Source organism: Neovison vison, chromosome 7 (assembly GCF_020171115.1).
Source record: "Neovison vison isolate M4711 chromosome 7, ASM_NN_V1, whole genome shotgun sequence".
Lineage (NCBI taxonomy): Eukaryota > Metazoa > Chordata > Mammalia > Carnivora > Mustelidae > Neogale > Neogale vison.
In genome coordinates this window covers 103722175-103743407 of record NC_058097.1, presented here as the reverse complement: position 1 = coordinate 103743407, position 21233 = coordinate 103722175, and the positions used below count along the sequence as shown (strand labels likewise).

At 50.5% G+C, this 21233-nt stretch overlaps 1 protein-coding gene across 20 annotated transcripts in view; it reads right to left on the bottom strand.

Moving 5' to 3' along the window:
• Positions 1-21233, bottom strand: part of NCAM1 (neural cell adhesion molecule 1) — a 301507-nt gene that overhangs the window by 27453 nt on the left and 252821 nt on the right. For 5 of the 20 annotated variants that reach the window (XM_044257834.1, XM_044257840.1, XM_044257841.1 and 2 more), the window contains exons 9-16: positions 20171-20200; positions 15921-16071; positions 15383-15567; positions 14924-15020; positions 14431-14601; positions 12624-12755; positions 11452-11466; positions 9239-9241 (exon numbers count right to left, since the gene is read on the bottom strand). In XM_044257834.1, coding sequence (XP_044113769.1) covers positions 9239-9241; positions 11452-11466; positions 12624-12755; positions 14431-14601; positions 14924-15020; positions 15383-15567; positions 15921-16071; positions 20171-20200 — 784 coding nt within the window. The remainder of the gene's footprint in view (positions 1-9238; positions 9242-11451; positions 11467-12623; positions 12756-14430; positions 14602-14923; positions 15021-15382; positions 15568-15920; positions 16072-20170; positions 20201-21233) is intronic. The other 15 variants (XM_044257846.1, XM_044257839.1, XM_044257848.1 and 12 more) reach the window with 6 other exon arrangements.

Sequence of the window (21233 nt, the reverse complement as noted above, 5' to 3'; positions counted from 1 at the left end):
GGAAGAGTGGGTGTTACGGAGTTTAGTTCATCAGAATCAGCATGTCCTAGTAGGAGAGGCAGTGTCAGTAGCTAAAGAAAAGAACATCATTATGAATGGGTTGGGGGCCGGGGAACCATGCTCAGACATGCGGCACACGGACAGGGGGTGCAGGGGGCTTCTCAGCGCACACATGCTGGGGGTGGGGAGGGGGAGGCCCATTTCCACAGAGTCCTCATGGCTGATGGGAGTCACTGGAGGAAGGAGGCCGGGCCGTGACCAGGCGCCAGGATATTAAAAATAAACTTCGGCACGGGCCCACCGAAGCTCGGCACAGCAAGTCCCCTCCTGGGAGACTCCCTGCTCACTATACCTTCCTCAGTGAGGCCCCCCTCAGCTGAAAGCCTTACTCATGTCCAGAGAAAGGGGGCGATCGCGTTCTTAACTAAGCTTTATTTCTCTCCCCCATAAACTTTAGTTGCTCTGCTCTGCCCATTCCCTTCAATTTTATTATTAAAAGCCATTTCCTGCTGCTTTCTGTTCATCTGTATAAGGAGTCCTCTGCTTGTCCCTTTGCAAATGGCCAGAGAAGTCTGTCCCACAAGGGAAATGTGCTTTGATCAGGGAGTAATCATGCTTCCAAATTCCCCTGGCACTTAAGGGATTTTTTTTTTTTTTTTAGTACTGGCCACATTTTTACCGACACCCAAGGCCATTGCTAAGGTGCGTTTCTAGGGCAACTGCAGGAAACATCTTCAAACATTTCATGCTTTGCTTAAAACCTCTGGAAGAGATCTCTCTTCAGAGGTGTGGGTCAGTTTCAACCTCGTTCGTGTGGTGCTTTGGCTCGTCCTGAATGACAGCACTGCACGGAAATGACTACACTTGTTTTTAAGACAGAAACTAACGGGTTTCAACTCCACATCTGCTCCTGCTTCAGATCTCAGAGGAAGATCCAGGTTTTTCCCTAGTACATTAGCTTTGGAGCCGTCACCTCAAGTCTTAAAAGAACACGGTTCCCCTCAGGGGAATAATGAAATCACAGCATTTTGGGTGAGACTTGGGAGTTTAGAAAATCATAGGCTCCGAGTATTGTCTGTCCTAAGACTCCCAGATTGGGTCGCCTTTTAAAGTCAGGTCAAAGTTCTTAGCACATCTGATACTCCCCTGTTTTGGGGACACCCATACTTCATACAGCGTTAACACCAAACATCTTTTTGGAAATGATAGACGTCTCTGACCCAAGACCTCCTCCAGGACTCTGGTTGTAAATGGGATTCAAAAAGAGCACAGTGGCCACGCCCAGAAGGCTGACGTCCCCGGAGGTGGTCAGTGTGCAGGGCTCACACGTGGGGGTCACGAAACGGAAGGACAGACCAGGAACAGAGAACATGCATGCGAGACAGCTGTGGATGGTTTTGTCCGTGTGGATATCGCCCAGACAGTTCCTCAGAGACGTGAGGCCAAACGGGGACCCCCTCGCATGCACGGGCACACTGGGCGGTTATTCGTGTTAGTCTGGCTTTCGTGATCAATGCAGCCCGTGTGTGTCTCAGGTTGTGATCTGACGTGCGAGTTTCAGTTAGAAGAGAACAGAATGCAGATGACTCCCAGGGCAGGTTTTGAATAGGTGTTTGATTTTACAGTGGGGAAGCTGTGAGCAGAGGCTTCCTTTTCTCTTTATGGTAAGCGAGAAATGTTTTCACAAGGTTGTGACAGTTACAATATTAACTAATTATTTTGTCACCGCTCTGTGCTTAATTAGGCTATAATTTTATTTCCTTTGCTGTAAGGGTCAATCATGTGCTTCTCGATTACAAAGAGATCTCTAGTCATGGTAACTGCCAACTTCTGCTGTGATTTCTTGTCCCCACTGCCCAGGGGGAGGGTCACTCTTAAACAGTGACACATCAACGATCCAAACTGCTTTAATTCCAAATTCTTAAAACTCTCGTTTCAGTTAAGTCCTCAATTTGCATGAATTTTATGAAGTGCTCTCATTGGTTTTGAGCAAACAGAACCACTGTAATGGATACATTTCTCTCTGTAGCCTTTCAGGGTTGCAAACAGATACATTTCACATTTTCACCGACATGACTCATTTTAGAGCAACTGTGGTTTTCAGGACTACTGGATAAAGTTAAACAACAATGTCCCAAAGGTAATTTGCAAAACTGCTTTCTGGGAAATAATTTTTACGAACTACTGGGTAAAAATTCAAGTTGGCCCACTGCACCGGAGCAAACGTGGTTTCACTATAGATGGCAGTTTGCAGGGCCGAGTTTCTCGAAGTGAAATGTTAAACCAAAGGCTGTCCCAGTATCAAATCGTCATGTCAAGGCTGCAAAGAATGATGAATTCTAGAGGTGAACTGAGAATGAGAGCAAATCTCTCAAATGGCTTCGCTCGGGAAATCAGAGACAGGAAGAAACGAGTGGGCCCTAGGTGCCAGGCTGTGGTCCCAGGTGTAGTTCCCTAATCAGAACAAAGAGTTTTACCTTCTGTTCACCAGCGCGGACGACATCATCAGCATCATGCAAGCCACATGACAAAGTCACATGATACGCACGCACATGATTGGTTGAAAGGAAAGTGGAGGAGGTCACATGGAAAATACAAAAAAATTAAAAACTGATGTAAACAATGGGCAGGGAGAAAAAATCAACAACAAAATCACAGACTAAATAAAAGGAGAAATCAAATTAAATTAGCAGCATATATAGGAAACATTGGGAGGACAAACTGCCCGGAAATAGAAGGATAATAAATCGATAAGGGCATTTGGTTAACGACACCAATAAGCATTAGATACAGTTGCAACACTGCATATTAATACATCAAGGAGGGCGTACGCTTGTTTGGAAATAGGGAGGAGGTTCTGTCAGGACCCGGAGGTCAAAGTCAATCCAGGAGACTGCTGAAGGAAAAGAAAAAAAAAGCAAGTTATTATTCACAGAGTCCAGAAATGTCTCGGCATCCTTGGGAAACAAGGGCGATGAGAGAGAACACGGGTCATGCAGGAAAAGTCCCAAGATTGTGTGCCCTGAAGGAACAAAATATTGCATTATATGGAGAAAAGCCATTTCCTGTTTCCGTGGTGCATGCGGAGAGGGGGATGGGCTGAATAAGATCTGGGGGACGCAGGCCGGAGAAAGCAGTCCTGGAGGTCCTTTCTCACTCCCCTGTTCATTGACCCACATTATCCCGGACCCCCTAGTGAGATACCCGAACTGAGCCACCTACAAAGGCGGAAGCTAGTGCAGAAGGGAACAGGTTTCCTTCTGGTGGCTGAGATGATGGCTCTGTTGACATCTGGCAATGAAACTGAACCCCTGGCCTCATAAGCTAACACTCTGACGCTGAACAAGGGCCTGGACATTTGGACAATCTGGATACAGTTCTTTCTCCAGACTCTTGGCTGCACTTATAAGATATGGATTTGATCTTGACAATGGAAAAAAAAAAAAAAAGGTTTTCTTGTTTGACTTGATCTACATTCCTTTTTGTCCTATATTGTATTTATGGTCTAATTTGTTACTGAATAACCTGCCTCGTCAAAAGGCATTTTGGGTTTCCTGCCTTAACTTGTACAGGTCAAGGGGAAGTTCAGGCTTTGGCTGGTTGAAGCCAAAGAGGGCAACGAGGGGAGGTGGAGGTACCTTTCTGTCCAAACACACCACTGTTTAGAAATACTGCGGGAGAAATCCTTTAGCCCCGTCACACATCCCTTGCCACTGCGCTGATAGAACCTATCTGTCCTATTGTTCCACACCACACAGGCTCTGGAACATTCTAACCAACAGTGCCCTGCGGGAATTATATGCAACTGATCAGTTTCTCTTTTGGTCTTATCTAGGGTACCTTCATTCATTCATGAATTCCTAATTATAAAAGGATCAACACACACACACAGGCAAAAATAAGAGACATTCTTTTCAGCTCTACTGACTGGCTGATGACCACTGCCTTCCTCTTTATGATTATGCTCATGGTAAATACAAGCCGCTGCCCAATTGTGACTGTCTTTCCTCATATCCCACCCAGGTCCCACTGGGACCTATAATTTTGGTCAGTAGTCAAGTGGCACCCAAAAAAAAAAAAAAAAAAAAAGACAAACTTTCTTCTCTTTTGATGTCACTACTGAGTATCTGATCCATAGACAGAAAGGTGTGATGTTTGAAAATTAAACATATGTCAGGGAGGAACATCTCATTTCTCCTTAAGGAAAAATCTGGATTCTAGACTTCAGGGAGGACCAGTCGACCGTGGGACACATGAATATGACGCGAACGCGCGAGTGCATTCTGTAGCCTTCTCCTGCCTCGCACACACACCGCCCCAAGCTGGAAGGGTCAGGAGCATGGCTGTTTGAAGAAGAAAGGGTTAACTGCATTCCTTTCGCAAATGCAGAACAAAACCAAACCAAATCAAACCAAAACCACAAACTCATCCTTTGAGTGAAACCCATGCGAGCACAGCTCATTGTCACCCGCGCTCAGCTCTGCTGACAAAATGAAACCTCAAAAAGCGTCAGGAATTAAAATTCACTGCAGCACACACACACAGAGAACACCAAGAAAGCAGACCCTCAGCTATGTTCTGCAGTAGAAAAAAGAACCATTTCCTGCAACACGCACAACCAGGAAACTCTTTTCTTCTCTGTTCAATTATGTACCCGAAACCTTGGCCCAGGGAGCAGAGCGGGAGCTGTATTTCTCATACCGGCTTTCTGCCGTCTCCCACAGACTACTGCTCGATGGATGCGTGTCAGTTTTTTTCTGTGCACTTAAAAATATTATAAAACCTAAACCCCCACATGGCTGTGGACACCACTGTGTACACACACACACACACACACACACATCCGTGCATGCGGGGTCTCCTGTTGACTTGGGACTTGAGGCCTAACCCACAAGCTCACCTCATTAGAGCCTCACAAAGGCCAGCTTGGAACGGGTCACCGTTGCAATGAAGTGTGATGTTTTCCACAAGTGAGGCCCTGACTCTACCCTCCGCAGATGAATTCCAGAACTCGGATCTGGGCTCTCAGCACACAGTCTTGGGCGGGCCCGGCTCTGCTTTCAGGGGCCGCCATTTTCCTAGCGCTGAGGAGGAGGGCTGCGAGGAGGCCTTTCCCTCCTGGGGCGCTCTGTGCACTCCTCATGCCCCCTTGGCCCTGCTGCGAGGCCCCACAAAGCAGGGCAAGCTGTCCAGAAGGAGCAGCGACTTCCCTCCCTGACGCACCCTCCACCTCTCTGCAAGCAGCGTTCCCTCAGCTCCTTCCCTCGTCCGCAGTCTTGGCTACTTGTGCGTGTGTGCACGCCGGAGAGGGGACAGACAACAAAAGCTGGGAGGAGGTGCTTTTCTTTTGTCTCCTTAGTGTTTCTCTAATCCTATTCTGCTTTTTCACACGAAGGGAAATTTGGAAAATTCTCTTCATGCAGAACATTCTTCAAACAATCATCCCAGCCCTTCTGGTGGCGCTGGGTCTATTTTCCCGGCCACGCAGGCAGCATGCTTAGGAAACCACACCAGGAAGGAGCCTCATGCATTCACAACGGTTACTTTCAATACAAGGGACAAGGACGGGCCGCACTGCGACCCGGAAGTCAGCTCTGCGGCAAGCAGCAATCTGGCCAAGGGCCACCATAACTCTGTACTCACTAGCCGGTTCTGCGGTTGTGAGGGCAGGAAGAGGCCAGGTTGCTATGGAAACACGAAAGGCAGACAGGCCACGGAAAGGTGAAGGAGAGAATGGAGATATAAATTATAGTCATAAGTAAATACAGGAACGTGTTTATACGAGGGTGTGTATGTGGGCATACAGAGAGAGATATATATAGAAATAGATATACACATAAAGAAAAAAGAGATAGTGAAGGGAATATTCTCTCACCGCCTCTTCCCCTGATTTAGCAATAGAAGTATGGATATTTTAAGAAAATTATCAGAGATGTTGCTGACAAGTTACTCTCATTCGGCAAGAAATAACATAACCCTCATTTACTCTCACCACAAATTCCAGCTACTACGTGCTGGGCGCTGTGTTTTGTGTTTTTCATACTGAGTCTTTCATTTCCACAGACACCTACAAGAGAAGTAGAATCTGCCCTTCACTGGAGAGATGACTCTGTGGCCACGATGCTGGACACAGGAGTGGACACGGGATTTGAACCCACGGCTATCTCTGGTTCCCGAGCCTGGGTGCTTGCTGCTAGAGCCACGGCCTGGAAAGCACCACGTGGGCGTGGGGAGCCTGTTGCTAAAGCCACAAAGATGCGATAGGGGCTCCTGGGCTCAGGGCTGGAGTCCCCTCCCGAGGTTGTGGGCCCGGCAGGTGGCGCCACCCTGCGGCACCCTGAGCGCCTGCTGGCCTTGGGCAGCTGCCGCCTCCCTTTGCTCCCCTCCCCTCCCCTCCCCGAGAGCTGGGTTCCAAACTCCACACCGTTGCAGGCACAGCGCTCTCTCCTGAGTCCCCAGGGGAACAGAAGGACAGGGCTGCCAAATGGAACAAGACGGTAAAGGAGAGAGGCTCAGTGAGGAATGACGAGGCCAGAGTCACTGCCAGGCTTAGCGGTTCTGCTTTGGGGTGGGCAGACGCAGCTTGATACGTGCTGAAGCGTTCTCTTACAGGGGTGGGTAGGGGGGAGGAGGGCGATTACTCATCCTATTTTATGGACGAGAATGACAAGGCCCACTTGGGAAGGGTTAATAATTTGCCGAGGCGCCTACCGCCAGGCACATCTGTAAGCAGATGCTGTTTATTTTCCTGCAAATATTTACGAGACAAGTATGCGTTTATGGAGAAAGCAAGAGCTACAGGCCTCACTATCTAATTTCGATGTCTGAATCCAACTGTGCCAATTAAAATGAAGGGTGAAAACACAACACCCCAAAGCATTTCTTATGACCCTGCAGAAGAGATATTTTTCTTGGCAAATTCCTTCAGTTTCTTCAAATGTCAGCTTGGGTCCAGCCCACAGAGAGTCCCGAGGACAGGGCTGGGCTAGGCTGGGCCGCGCCAGCCCTGGGAAGCCCGACTGCACGATTTTCTGTCCAGAGCTATGCCTGTCACTTGCCTCCTCCTCGGGGGGAGCAAGGCCTCCCATGAATCTGGGAGGCCCCGTGCCTATTTCTCTTCTCATTTGCTTCTCTAAAACCCGGCTCTGCTTTCTGCCAACACAGTTGAATTATCACCTGGTGAAGAAGATAACATTACGCAGACCCACCGCGGCTGGTGGAAAGCAACCTGCAGAGAGACGGATGAAGAAAATGATACTCACTATCTGGAGGAGACAATGGAACAGGGGTGGAAGAGCTAGCGGGAGCCACTGAGGAAAGAAAAATGAAAGTGAAAAAAAAGGGGAAAAAGCTCATTGAAGCACACAGACACTGAATGAAAAAATAGAAGAGCCGCTCCGGGGGTGTCCGCGGCCGGAGCTGAAGCGGGGACAGTGAGGAGGAAGAACGCCGTGCATGAAGGCGGGGGGCTCGCGGACCTGCAGGGAGCTGGGTTCTCTGGCTTCAAGCCGGGGGCCGGTGTGCCTGCCAAGCCCCGAGTTTAGGTCAGGGACTGGGCCGGGAGCAGCTGCAGATACCTCCAGCCCTGCCTGAAACAAACAGCAACTGGGCAGGACCAGCCGCCTCCACGGGATTCGATGTCAGGAGGACAGGGAACCTGGTCCCCCAGGGGAGGTAGACGTGGGAAAAAGGAGGCTTTGGCTCTTCATGTGACAGATCTCTGCATGTGCTTCTTGACAGGCACATGTCTACACTCTGGGCACATACTTAGAGCAAAGCCTGTGTGCCTCACTCTCTAATCTCAAGGTCCCAAAGAAACACAAATGACCGTTCCTCTTGACGTTCACTGCTGGGTGACGTCAGGACCGCTGGGCAACCAGATGATACTGTAACTGCTGCTGCCGTCCCAAACCCTACAGAAGGTGATTCTCTGGGGGCAGCCGTGAGCGTGGAGACCCCTGCAAATAACGCTGGGTGTTAGTCCCGCTCTCTTGGAAGAAGGGATCGCTGAAGAGACTGGGACTAAATAAAGTAACGCTAACCCAACTTTCCGCTCCAAGGGCCGTTAGAAATGGTGCATCTGAGGCATTCTGGACACTGAATAGATCTTTAGTTTTTCACTGTCAGATATTCAGAGGTTGTTCCATCAATAATCACAAAACAAAGTCTCCTTTGAGAGCGAAATGAACGTTGGAAGAACGTCACTGTTATCTCCACCACTGCCTTGGCACACTCATAGTTTGGTCTTCCGTCTCTCTTCCAGATGAAGCATGTGGGGCAAGGTGCTTGCTGAACTCACTGTGAGCTCGCTGTGACGTGATGGGCTGGTTCATTCAGGGGAAAGCGTATCTCTCTCGCTCCTTTCTCTTGTACTTTTCTTGGCTTGAATCGTTTGCATCACTGTCCATATTATTCTGGCAAATTTATGTGTTTTAAACACAATATATTAGAACGCATTTAATTTATACTTGCAACATGCCATCTGGGGGCAAAATGTGAAGACAAAAAAATCTCAAGGTGCCTCCTTTGAAAAGCAGACAACTCCTTCATGATCTTTATCCCCTGCAAGAAGTTGTCTATTTTGCTTCATGGTTCAGAAGCGAATTAGGAGATGACATTCGAGCAACAAAATGCTGAAGGTGTGTGGCTCGGTCATGGAGGAAAGGGTGCGTAACCGATGGTCACATCATGTCTTCAGGGCCTCAGCGGCTCTGATAGGGAAGCAGCCCCTCCCAGGGCAGACAGAGTCCGAGGGCTTTCCACCTAAAAGCTTCATGACAACAAGGAGACATCCGGCCTAAAAATACATGAACCAGGGACATTTTCCCAGGCTGGAGTTCTGGTTGTTTGTTTGGAGTCACTGCTCCCGTGTGACCTTCACACACACTTACGAGCCGTGCACAAAGGAATCTTCAAACAGGTGAGCCCGGCTCTCTGACCCGGTAGCTCAGAAGCCCGACTCTTTGAAGTATTTGTAGCATTGACTAGTTTCACCCGCTCACCCCTTTGACATAGTCATGCCCCTGCATGTGGGTAAGTCCATTAAGAAACCAAGAAAGCAACCCCATTACCGGTACACAAGAAACTTGGAGTGATAAGCTAATGCAAAATGCAACAGCTCTCACCTATTGCCTCCTAATTGGGGTAGGGGTGGGGAGTAGGAGGGTCAAGGGTTGGGGGTAGGGGGGCCTGGCAGCGATGACTCTCTGTTCAGTATGACAGCTTACTGAGCCTGTACCTTCTCCCCCTTGGGGTGAGGGTGCCCTTAGGGCCCAACTCCAATGTCATGGGATCAGGCATGCATCAGCACCCCAACATCACAGGAGGGGGAAAGCAAGGTCAGTGGGCGAGACGAGCCAGTGTCAGAGACCAATACCAGCCTGGGCCCGGTGGAAGCATGCAGCTAAACGGATGGCTGACTTTATTTACCTAATTTCGGACAACCTTTGTGCCTTCTGAGGAACGGGAGTGAGAAGTCAGAGAAGTTCCGCCTGAAACATGCCCTCCCTTCCCAGTAGCAGTGAGTGTGGGCATGGCGGTGTCCGACGCTAGAGCCTTTCCCCACTGTATCCTTCTTCAGGAGGAGTCTAGCCACCTCCTGGGCTCAGGCCTCACTTCAGCCCCTCTATACAGGTCATGGGGGTACAGAAAAGACCATCACAAGCAACTTCCATGAGCGTATGAGTACATGTGTGCTGGCTTTTAACCCGCTCAAGTTCTTGACAAAGGCAGTCAAATGTAAGGCTCTGCCATGACTCTCTTTCCTTAGCAGTTTGATTGCTTAGGCCATAACTTCATTAGATGGTCGAGAAAATGCTTTGCACGCCACTAGCGATGTGTGCTCCTGTGCCATTCGTGGCCTACTAAGAATGGGCCACTGACCACTCACTCCGATTTTCAGAGGGTTTCTTGGAATCTTGGTACACGTAACAACAAGGTCTGGAGGTCTCTCTTTTTCAAAATTAAACATTGACTTTTAAAGCATCTGCTTAAGCAATTCTCACCTTTCTAGGGGCTGAACTGACAATGAGTGAAAACCACGGATGGGCTTTGATGTCTAAAGACCACTGATTCAGTACTCGGCCCCCAGGGGCTGGTAAGAAACTCTGAAGGAAGCCTCATCTCGGCCTTGCTCTCCACCATGTAACTAAGCCGCCGTTCCTTCACTGATCAAATCCAGAAGCAGGGACACCGAAGCTCCAATTAGGGATCCAGGAGGCAGGGGCGGTCAGGGTCCGAGTGGCCGCCCAGAGCAGACAGCTGTCAGTCTTGACCTGACAACGCCAATCCAGTCCCCAATCCTGACTCCTTCCAGAACTGGTTCATTCAGGAACCAAGTCTGCTGAGATCATGGATTTTGCGCTCACTCAAAATCTCAGAACGCCTACACTGAGCTACTTAGTTTCTGCTGTTGCTGCAATATTTCTGAATAAATTTTAAAAAGATAAGCTTCCCTGAGTGCCTTTCAGGAGCTAGGAGCTTTTTATGAGAAGAGTGTGCAGTTTTCTGAATACCTTTCCTACCGAGTCTCTCCGGGTAATGCTCCCCTTCACTATTAGCTCAGCCCAGGAAGTGAGAGGCAGGGCTCGGTGGCAGTGACCCTTGGGGACATCTTGCTGGGCAGATTAGACCCTTTTGTGCCCCCTGGAACAGCGGGCTGGCCTCCTATAACCCTTGCTCTTTATACTTGCAATATCCAGCTTACGCTTCCTCCCCATGGAGAATCCCCCTACGCTTCCGCTTGATGGTGAGGTTACTGAGTGGCCGGTCAGTCTTTCCCAAACAGGGACATGCATGTTGCCAGAACCTAGTGCGGAAGAACAGAACCGTCTGGAAGTGCGGGTTTAAGCGCCCAGTCTGCAGGACGCACCTGTGACCCAGAGCCAGAGCGCACGCTATTCTCTACAACTGCAGCTGCCACTTGGGCCTCCCGGAGCCCTCCAGCCACCACAGGCAGAAAAGGGAAGGGGCTCTGAGCTCAATTCTCTCATCTCCTAAAAGCAAATGGGAAAATCCTTTCAGCTTCTTTTTCCCAGAAGGGATTCTGAATCCCTGGTGAGGCTGTGGTCACGTTTCCGGCGTCTGGGCAGAAGGCAAGAGGGTGCTGCCGCGTGTGACTCGGAGACCCCCTGCAGACTTCCACCGTGCTTGGCCAGGCGCGCGTCCCCATCGCCACGGGGTAATCATCACACACAGAAATTAATAAAGAAACACAACTTCAAAGGACACAAAGTCACATGCTCTAGAACAGGGCGCGTGTTAGCCTCTGGGAGTAGAACCTACAGACATTGACGAGAGCACAGCTAGACTAAGGTCAGTGTGGTTAGGGCCCGGACGGCATCATCTACTTCAGCCTAGGGGACGAAAGAGGGACCAAAACTAAATTAAGAACTAGAACTAGCGGATGTTAACACCATTGGAACAGATAAGGGGGTAAGAAGAGGCACTTACGTGGAAGAGAGCCGTCTGCATTTCCCATGGACGGAACACAGACGAAAAGAAAAGACAAGAGACAGACCCAAGGGGGAGAAAAAAAAAGATGGAAAAGAAATGAATAGAGTCTGCGAAGCACACGGAGCTGGAACTCAAATCATCAAGTTAAGTCAAATCCAGAAAGAAGCAATTCCTGCGGAAGGAAGACGAGGCGGGCCTCCTGTTTCTGGAAGAGGTGGGAGGTTGCCTTGCAGGCCTCTGGCTTCGAAGACAAGGAAGCGAGGGACTGCCCTGCCTGCTTGATAAGCCCGGGAATGAGAGAGGACCCAGGGAGCAGGGACCCAGGGAGCTCTGCACCGCTCGAGGAGTCCGGGTCTGTCGCACCTGCTCCCGCTGGACGGGTGCCCGGTCCTCCCAGGGCAGCAGCCTGGGTCTGCAGAGGGCGTCCCCGGAGCGGGGCTGGCCCAGCGCAGTCGGTGGGATGGGAGGGAAAGCAGGGCAGGCGTGGTGTAAGGAAAGAGGGAGCGATGGGGGAAAGCAGACGCCATCCCGAGTGGAACAGGAAGAAGCGCTTCTCTCACAAGAGGCCGAAAGGGGAGGGAGACCGTGATGCGTGCCATGGTGGGAGGGAGGGGGAGCGGGACGCAGAGGTCTCAGCCCTCCTTCCCCTTTCGCATTGCTGTGGGGGGGGGCGTTTCTCGCTACTGCACGCACATCCCATAGCGGTCTCCTCTTTTCTGTGATGTAATCTCTCTGCTGCATCAAAAATCCCACGACTAATTACACGACCGTCATCGTCTTTTCCCTCTTCCTTCAAGTCACAGGGTGCTTTAGGGCCTTTGTGACCTGCATCCAAAAGCAAAAATCGCCAGATCCCTTCACAACACGCCGCCGCGTCCCTGGCCAGGTCCCCTTCAAGAGGCGCCAGTGATTTCCTCCCTGGCTGCGATGCTAACAAGCGGGACCAGCTACTGCGACAGCATCACCAAGCTCTTTGGGAAAAGACATAAAAGGGGCCGGGGACCAGCCGTCACTGAGGGCCAGGGGGCTAGGAGGTGAGCCCTCCCTGAGCAGAGCCATCTGAAGCACAAACAGCTGCATCCAAACAGAGGATGGGGCAGCTCGGGGTCCCCTCCGCCCCCCAGAAGACGGTGGGTGTGGGGAAGGGGCCAGGCGCTGCGTGTACTTACGGACTGGCTGCGTCTTGAACTCGGAAGCTGTGCTGATCTCACCCAGACCCTTGCCATTGAGGGCTGCCAGCCGCACGGCGTACGTGGTCTCAGGCTTCAGGCCCACGATGGTGACGATGCCTTCCAAGTTGGCTGTTGGGAGAAGAGGAGAAGGATCACCAAGGAGGGAAAGCCTCTCGGCGTAGTTGCTGCAGAATACAGCGTGGCGGGTCCTCAGACAATTCCACCTGCTGTCGCCACGTGGTCCAGCAACTGCTCATCTGGGGATACACACAAAAGCTTTGAAAACACGACCTGGAACTGATACCTAGCGCCCACGTTCACTGGAGCATGGCTCATAACCTCCGAAGGGTGGAACCAACTGCCCTGTCCATCCGTGGGGGTGACTGGGTGCCCAGAATGGGCTGTGGACTCAATGGAGAATCAGTCAGCCGTAACAAGGAAGGAAGCTCTGACATGGGCTACGGTGTGGATGAACCCCGAGGACGCCGCTAAGTGAAATCAGCCAGACACAAGAGGACGAGGATGGTTTGATTCCACTCATTCACGTCCTGGGGACAGTCAGCTATCCGGAGACGGGAAGTAGAATGGCCATTGCCGGGGCCAGCGGGAGGTGGGACGGGGAGTTCGTGTTGAATGGGTGCTGAGTTCAGGATCACCATAAAGTTCTGGAGATGGATGGTGGTAACGGCTGCACAATAATGTGAATGTACTTTAATGCTGTGTGTACTGTGTACTGAAACTGCACTGAAAAGTGGCCAAAATGGTCAATTTCAGATTCTACATATTTTGCTACAACAAAAATAAAACTAGAAAGTTCATCATACTTGAATTTAAAAATATAAACATTTTGTATTTCATCCAGCTGTAGCCATGACAAAAAGGAAAAAAAAAAAAAGCTAGTTGGACAGATTGTAACAAGGGACCAACTCGCCATGAATGTGGTGTGAGTTTTCAGAGGAAGTTAGGGAGGTAAAGAGGTTGTCTTCTCCTGGCTCCAATCCGGACTCACAGAAATTCCTCCCAGGCCCCCTCCCCCCAAACTGAAAACAGTGATGAAAGCGTCCTGGTGAAACAAATTCTCAGTAAAACTGGGTTGGGAGGGGGCTGCTCCATCACCACAGACAGGACCAGAATTAAGACTTTCTACAAAAACAAAGCAAGCTTCACAGACCTGGTTAAACCCCAAATGGAGAGTCAGACACAGTTATACACTCGGTCCTTGGGGCAAAATGGTCTGGGCTCAGAATCTTCAAACTGCAGGCATCCAAGGGTCACCTTCTGAACTTCGGGTTTGGAAATATATCACAGCATGGATTTAAGAGCAGACTTTACTCTCGGGCTGTTCGTTATTTGGTCAACACCATAAGTACATGACAGTCCCTGAGTCCACCAGGCAGGACAGAGGGTGGGTGATGGCAGAGAACCCGCAGCGCCGGACCCCCAAAGGTGCAGGGCAGGGGTGGCCAGACTCCTCTGGGTGTGCCCAGCACCTAAGCAGTGCTTCTGCTTGGAACGTGCTTGACACGGCCTCGCCCACCTTGGCATGGCCCTGGGAAGCAGGTCCTCGGGTACCAGGGCACGGAAGGCCTACAATTCTAGAGGAGATGCGAGCGCGCCCTAATTCTCGAGGGACGGGGATGGGCTGCAGCCCAGGAGATGAACGGCTGGCAGGGCTTGGCCTGTAGTACCCTCAGCAGCAGACAGCGGTGTGCCATGCCACCCCCGTGGGCTGTCAGGGTGCAGTGTCTGCCCAACACGGAGCAGCCCATCCTCCTAAAGGGAGTGCCCGCTCCCCCCCGCTTACCTTCTTTGGCATCATACCACTTGAAATGCCACACTTCCTCGCCCACGGCTCTCCACTCTGCCTTGTATTTGAGGATGGGCACCCCACCGGTGGCCTCGGGCTCGTCAAACTGCACCTGTGCTGTGCTAGAGTATGGCTCCACCTGGTCGATGGACGGCGAAGATGGGGTGTCTGTGGGGAGGGCACAGATGGAGACCCTGGTGAGCCCCACCACGTCCAGGACAGAACTCTCGGCCACAAGGCAAGTCTCTCGTTTCTGCTCATTCTTGGGATTCTTATCACCTAGATCCCGTCGCCCAGCCCACCTCACCATATGATCGTCTCCCCGAAGGTCCTGTGCCCACACCCTCCAGCCTCCACAGGCTCCCTGCTTCCTGACCCTCTCTGTCTGTCTTTGGCCCCCTGTCCTCTCTTCTTTCACTCTCCTGGCGTCACCGAAGGGCATGGACCAGGCCAGCAAGGGGAAGGGTAGTGCAGCCATGAGGGGGCTCACCTGCTTGGACAAGGATGAACTCCAAAGACTCCTGTCCAATGCGGTTCACTGCTGTACAGTTGTAATTTCCGAAATCGTTTTCGGAGTCTGGGGTCACCTTTGGAAAGAAGGAACTCGTGGGTTCTGAGTGTCCCAAGCAATGGCCACCAACTCAGATCTTTATTTATTGGACGAATAAGAAAAGAACCAGGAAAGCATGAACCATGAGCTCCAGCCCAGCCTGAAGCCAGAGAGAACTGCCACGGGGCCAGGGAGAAGAGGCACCCTTGGCCTCCCGGGCCATAACCTGGCCCCAGGGAGAGAAAAGGGGCAGGGCTGAGGCTCAGTTTCTTCTGTAGCCGATGGCTCCCCTGGTCAGGATGCCAGAGAAGCAAGCGAGAAGATGTTAGCTGCATAGAGGAGCCGATCCGGAGTCGGACGGTGCCTTCTCCCCACTCCCCTGCCCCCGCCCCGACTCACCTCCAGATAGCTGGCGGAAGGGGTGTTGTAGATCTTGATATTGCTGTAGTTGGAGCTCGGCAGCAGCTGACCGTCTCGAAACCACGAGATGGTGGCACTGGGGTAGGCAAATACCTCGCATGTGATGTTCACCTGGTTCCCCTCCCACGTGTACACGGCCACGGGGCCCTGCAGCTTGGGGGCATCTGCAAGGAACCGCAATGCCGATCAGGAAGACCACGACTACATAGGAGCCCTGCACGCCCCGTCTCCCAGCCCCTGGAGGGCGGGGGCGCCCCAAACAGAGCCAGCGCTGGGGTGTAGTGAAGGTCAGGCTGGTTCAGCGGTCCTATGAGCCGTGTGGGAGGACAGAAGTGCTCGTGAGCTTGGGATGTGTCAGGGGATGACTTGGGACAGAGCTCTGGAATGGCTCGGGCAACTGCCACCGGGAGCGTGAGCAGAGCCAGGGGGATGCAGCTTGGGTCCTGGCTGCCGTTGTCCCCTTTCAGCCCGACCCTGCACAGACCCCTCCCCTCATCCTTCCACAGCTGTGGCTCACACTGCACTTCCAGGTACATGGACTGGGAGTCCTGGCCGATCGTGTTGCTGGCCGTGCAGACGTACTCTCCTGCGTCCGTGTACTGGATGCTCTTCAGGGTCAGGGACGACACGCGGGCATGGCTGTGCACCACCAAGTGCCCGTCCAGAGTCTGCCAGGAGGGAAGAGAGTGCGTGAGAGCCCACGGCGGTGCGGGGGGAGGAGACCGGGCCACCTCTAGTCTGGGACCAGTCTCACCTTCTCTCCCCAAGCTGTGCCCGTGTCTCTTACTTACGGTCCCAGCTAGTGTGGGAGGCTCTGGAGAGCGCCACGGGAACTCGAGTGCATCCAAAATAGAAAATGGGACCCAGTTCATGGGAAGCAGCCTAGACTCCGTGCCAAGATTGGTTCGGGGCAAGGACAAGCAAGGTCCCCCAAGACGACTTTGTTTGGTACGTCTAAGATGGAAGCAAAAGCCCTGGCCAGTGGATGGTCCAGCAGCAACAGCTCTGCGTCCTGAGACTCTGGGAAACCTGCGCCCTGTGCTTTCCTTCCAGGCGTCTGCCCATCTGGCAGCTCCATGGTGCACGCATGCATAATGGGAAATCAGAGTGCACCAAGTGCAGACACTTATACAAGAAACCTGTATTTCTGCAGATGCCTCGCCTTCCTGAAGGCTTAAAAGTGAAATAATTTCATTCAAAGTCCAACAGCTCGGTGGTGAGGAGATGTTGAGCTGGAAGTGAGGGTCCCTGGGCCCCCTCTCCAGGGACAGTGGCACAGAGTCCCAGGAAGCCACCACCAGATTCTGCATTCCAGCCCTTGATAACATAATTGGCTTCCCGAGTCTCTGGAATTCCAGTGATTGTTCAAAAGGGGAATAAGCCTGTGATCCCTAGGCAATGGGTCCTGGAATATGTCCAGGGGGCTCCTGCCTTGATGCTCGAAGTGAAATGGTTGCCAGCCTAGGAAAAGTCTGGGCGCGTTGCCCAAGGTCAGATCCTCAAGAAAGTTGGTAATCTGAAGAAGGAGTCTCACTCCTCGTAGGCTGGGCCACGTTCTTATCTCTAGCATATGATATTCTGTGGAGAGGGCCAGGGGAGCGCTTTCCATATGGCACCTGTCATCCCATGGGGCTGGGCCTTTAAAGAATGAAAGAACACCTGTTTCGTTCAGGTTCTTCTGATGTGCTGGTTTGGAAGCCCGAAACCCAGAATCGCAATGTCACACACAGCCGGTTTGGGCAGTTCAAAAACAAGGTTCCATGGGCCTTGTGGGGCAGTCTCCACAGACCTAAGGGACCCAAGAAGTCCCTCTGACCATCGCTGATGGAATTAATCCACCTCAGGCATTTAAGCCCCACTGAGGTAGGTATCTGGAAGCTGAACACCAGTGCAGGCAAGGAGGCAGACGGCCGAGCAAAATCACCACTGCCTACGGGCCATTCTGCTCTCAGAGGAGCGCCTGAAGCCCAGGCTCTCACCCCATCTGACCTGTAGGTCTGCAAGGCTGACTGGCTGAGGAGATGCTCACATTAGTGAGAGGTGACCACAGATAGGTGTGGAGCACTTGACTAGAAAGCCGTGACATATCACAAGGTCTCTGGATCCTGGGACCCCCTTTATTGTGGGCTGACAGGGTTGTCCCAATACACCCCAGTGGCACTTCCATGAGCCATCCAAAAATGAACCCATCAGTCTAAGCGAGTGGCATTGAGGACATCCTTGCAAATACCTCTAGAGGGCTGACCTGACCGGTTTGCCACTCCTTTCTGCCCCAGACACGATGGGATAAAGGCAGAAAAGGCTTGAGATCTACCCCCTGCCCTTCTGGTTATCTCAGTGAGAACACGGGTTCAGCTGACCGTGACGCCGGCCAGCGGCTGAACTATGATCGTGTGTCATACAGACGAGTTTGTCCTGGGCTCAACACCCACAAACATGGAAAACTGACCAGATCATTGGGAAGTCAAGAGAACATTTCCACAATGGAAGCGATATTGCAGCAAAAGATGCAAAGAGGGTCATGTAGGGAAGAAGAGGACAGTAGCAACAACAAAGCAGGGCATGACCAGTCTACTCAGAATGTTCTAGAAAGTGGTTGAAGAGAAGTTTGGGAAGTGGTTTCATTGACAGCCATGATTTCCTCCCCTTCTAGGTGGTCTAAATTTCTCTGTGTGGAAAATTTTCTCATTTCATGGGGTCAAGAGGCCAGGAGACAGTCCTCTACACAGAATTCTTGTTTCGCGGTGGCTCACGGCAGGATTGGGGATGGGAATTTGTCAGATGCCCAGTTCGCGCTCCGAGGGGAAGCGCACAGACTTCCAGTGCGATTAGACTGTTTCTGTCTGAAACGTTTTACTGTGGCACCAGGACAAAGGCAAGGAGTGCCAGCTGTGAGCCATCCAGGTACGGGTCCTGCTGACAGTTCAGCCTTGCAGAGGAAGCGGAGGATCTCTGGGCAAGAATGGAAGGACAGCTGGGACAAGAAGACCCTGTTTTGCAAAAATAGCATGTAGGGCAATTATAGTTACCTTCTCAACAAAACATTTTTTGCATCCCTTGTTCCAGGTGAAAGTGCTAATTTTCCGAGCTTACAGAACAAAACTGGCCATAGCCCAAGCTTTCTCTGGAACTCATCTGGACTTAACAGTCTTTGTCTCTGAATGAGACAAATAGGAAGGGATGGAACTTCTGAGCCCCAGGGGCGGCACTCACTTGAAAGTCAATTACATCCAGAGTGAGATACTCAAGATAAGGATACTTCTGGAGAACGGAAGTGAGTTGTCTGCTTTCCTGGGAGGAAATCTATTACTTCCACTTATAATAATAATAATTCTCCTACCCTCCCTTAATGCTCCCTGATGAATTTCCCCTCCCCTTCCAGCCAGGTCCACATCAGAATGACAGGGCAAGATGCAGAAGGCCAAACAGAATGAGATCTGTAGTTGCTCAGAAGCGGGTGATAATGAACCCTTCTTTCTCCCTCCCCCAATCCCAGTGGGTCCGTGACTTTGGGGCAATACAACACTAGGATGGGACAGCACGGGGCGATTTCAGCAAGATGCGCACTTGACTACAGTCCCCATGACGAGGAAAAAGGTAGGATACGAAGAGAGCTTATCAGACACTGGGTTTGATCACGACCGTGTGTTCACGTGCAGAAACTAGGATCAGTGCCCGGGGACAGGCAGTCAACTCTTCAATATTAAACAGCATTAAATATTTATAGCCACGACCTGAACACAAGAGTTACGTGTTCCGAATAATTATCATTTCTGGGAGACCAAGAGGACCGGGTTACCCGATTAGAATATAGTGTATAAGATTCCCGTAGTCTACATTTATACTATTACAAGATCAAAATTTCCTCTGGAGAAGAGACAAAAGCTAGTTTTTAAAGAAATACTTGTGGGTTGGATCCTCGAACCCCATTGGAAACATACTGGTTCTTATTTCACTCTCTGTCACTTAATTACATAAATCAGTGAAAACAACGATAGGCGTGATTGTAATTAGGGTCTTGGGTGGGTAACATTGAATTCTCAAGATTAATATTCAACTTCAGTTTTCAAACAAAGTCCCACATTCCCCAAGCTGAAGCAAGTAGTCGGAGAAATCTTAAGGGCTAAATGCTACGGACTTCTAAAAAACATACAACCGCTTGTGCCAAATCGTGCTCATCTCATAAATTTAATGCTCTGTGAAAGTGACATACGTGTGTTTAGCAGTTTGGGCAAACCAAGAAGAGATGTCGTCTGCATTGCTTTGACACGAAATGGGATGTGATGTGATCATTTACCGAGACCAATCATTACAAAACAAGCGAGCAACAAGATGAGTTGAGCTGGGAAGGGTTGAGTGGGTTTTTAGACCACTGACTCTGTGACTTTATGACCCAAAGCCCCATCAACCAGGTGAGAGTCAAAAAAAAAAAAAAAAAATTGTCATTTCGAAACGCCTGGCCTGGGAATTGGAGCGATTTATTTCTGTAAGTATAATTACCTGGATGTGATTTTTACCAGCACCAGCAAGAGAATAAGATCCAATTTTAAGAAGTAATAAGGATTTTGTTCATCCACTCCCAACACAGCTTGCTTGCTCACCCTAGAACGCCACTATTGCTAAGTAACGTCTACCACTATCGACCTATTCTTTAATCTAACTCTAGGACTAATTAGTTTAGCATGTCTGGTTATTGAACTGGAATGGTGAGTTAAGCTAGAATGCTTTTGAAAACTAAAGACTGGCTAGTGGTCAGGTAAGCTATACCTCTTGCTTCTCTGGTCGAGTCCACGAAGCCTGGAGAGAACAAGATATAAAACACAACAAGAAAGCAGTAAAATTTTACAACATGTTGCTTCAGAACATTGATGTATAACACTGTGTTCCGTGCACATGCAGCTGCTTTTTTTAACTCAGAACTTTGTCCAAGACCCACTTTCAATGGTGTGTTTATCACCCACTTTAAGTTAGGAGGCAGTTCATGTTCCCCCCCCTTTCCGCACATTATGATGTATCATTCAAAGGAGAAGTCTTTCCTAATCTTTGGTAGGCATACACATGGACACCAGCAGACGGGTTCAACTGCTTCTGTTTTAAAATGTCTTGAGCATTTCTCGTCATATTTGAGGACACCCCTAATACGAACCACATAATCTAGAGATAAACGTAGAGGGTAGGTTTCCTCCTTTGGAATCTGTTAGTCGATCGCAAAACAACGAATGCCATTTTGTGCTCATGCATTTTTCTAACTCGTTGCATGCATCCTATTAAAAATCAAGTTTGTATCTTAAAAAAAAAAAAGGAACTAAGAAAGGAGCAGAGAGGTATATCAGGAATGGGGTGCATGAATTCTTTAAAGTCGTGGGGCAGGAAACTTTCAGGCCAGCACACTCTGCTGTGGCCAGCTTCCAGAGGAACGCCCAGATGGCATGCGGGCTCGAGCGTGCACCGCTGTCACCCAACACGGCACTCATGAGTCAGCTCAGAAGCACAGAGGCTTGGATATTTCCCTGCCCACATTCAGGTATTTTATTTATCGAGCACTTGGGAATCTACGATGCTGACGGCGTGTCTGTTTTCATACCCGGATTGAAAACCATCATACCTGCATTGTTCTTTTTATTAGACGGCACAAGTGCCTGGTTGTCCCTGATGTTCAGATAGAGAAAGGAAAGAACAGAGGCCAGAGACACAGCGATGCAACCCAGGAAACGCAAATGAGTTAGCGAACATTTAGTAAGAGCCCACTAAACGCAAAGAGCTTTTGGGAGGAACGAGGAGGGAAATGTTGGATGATGTCATGTGATGTTGAAATGAAGAAAAAGTGAGA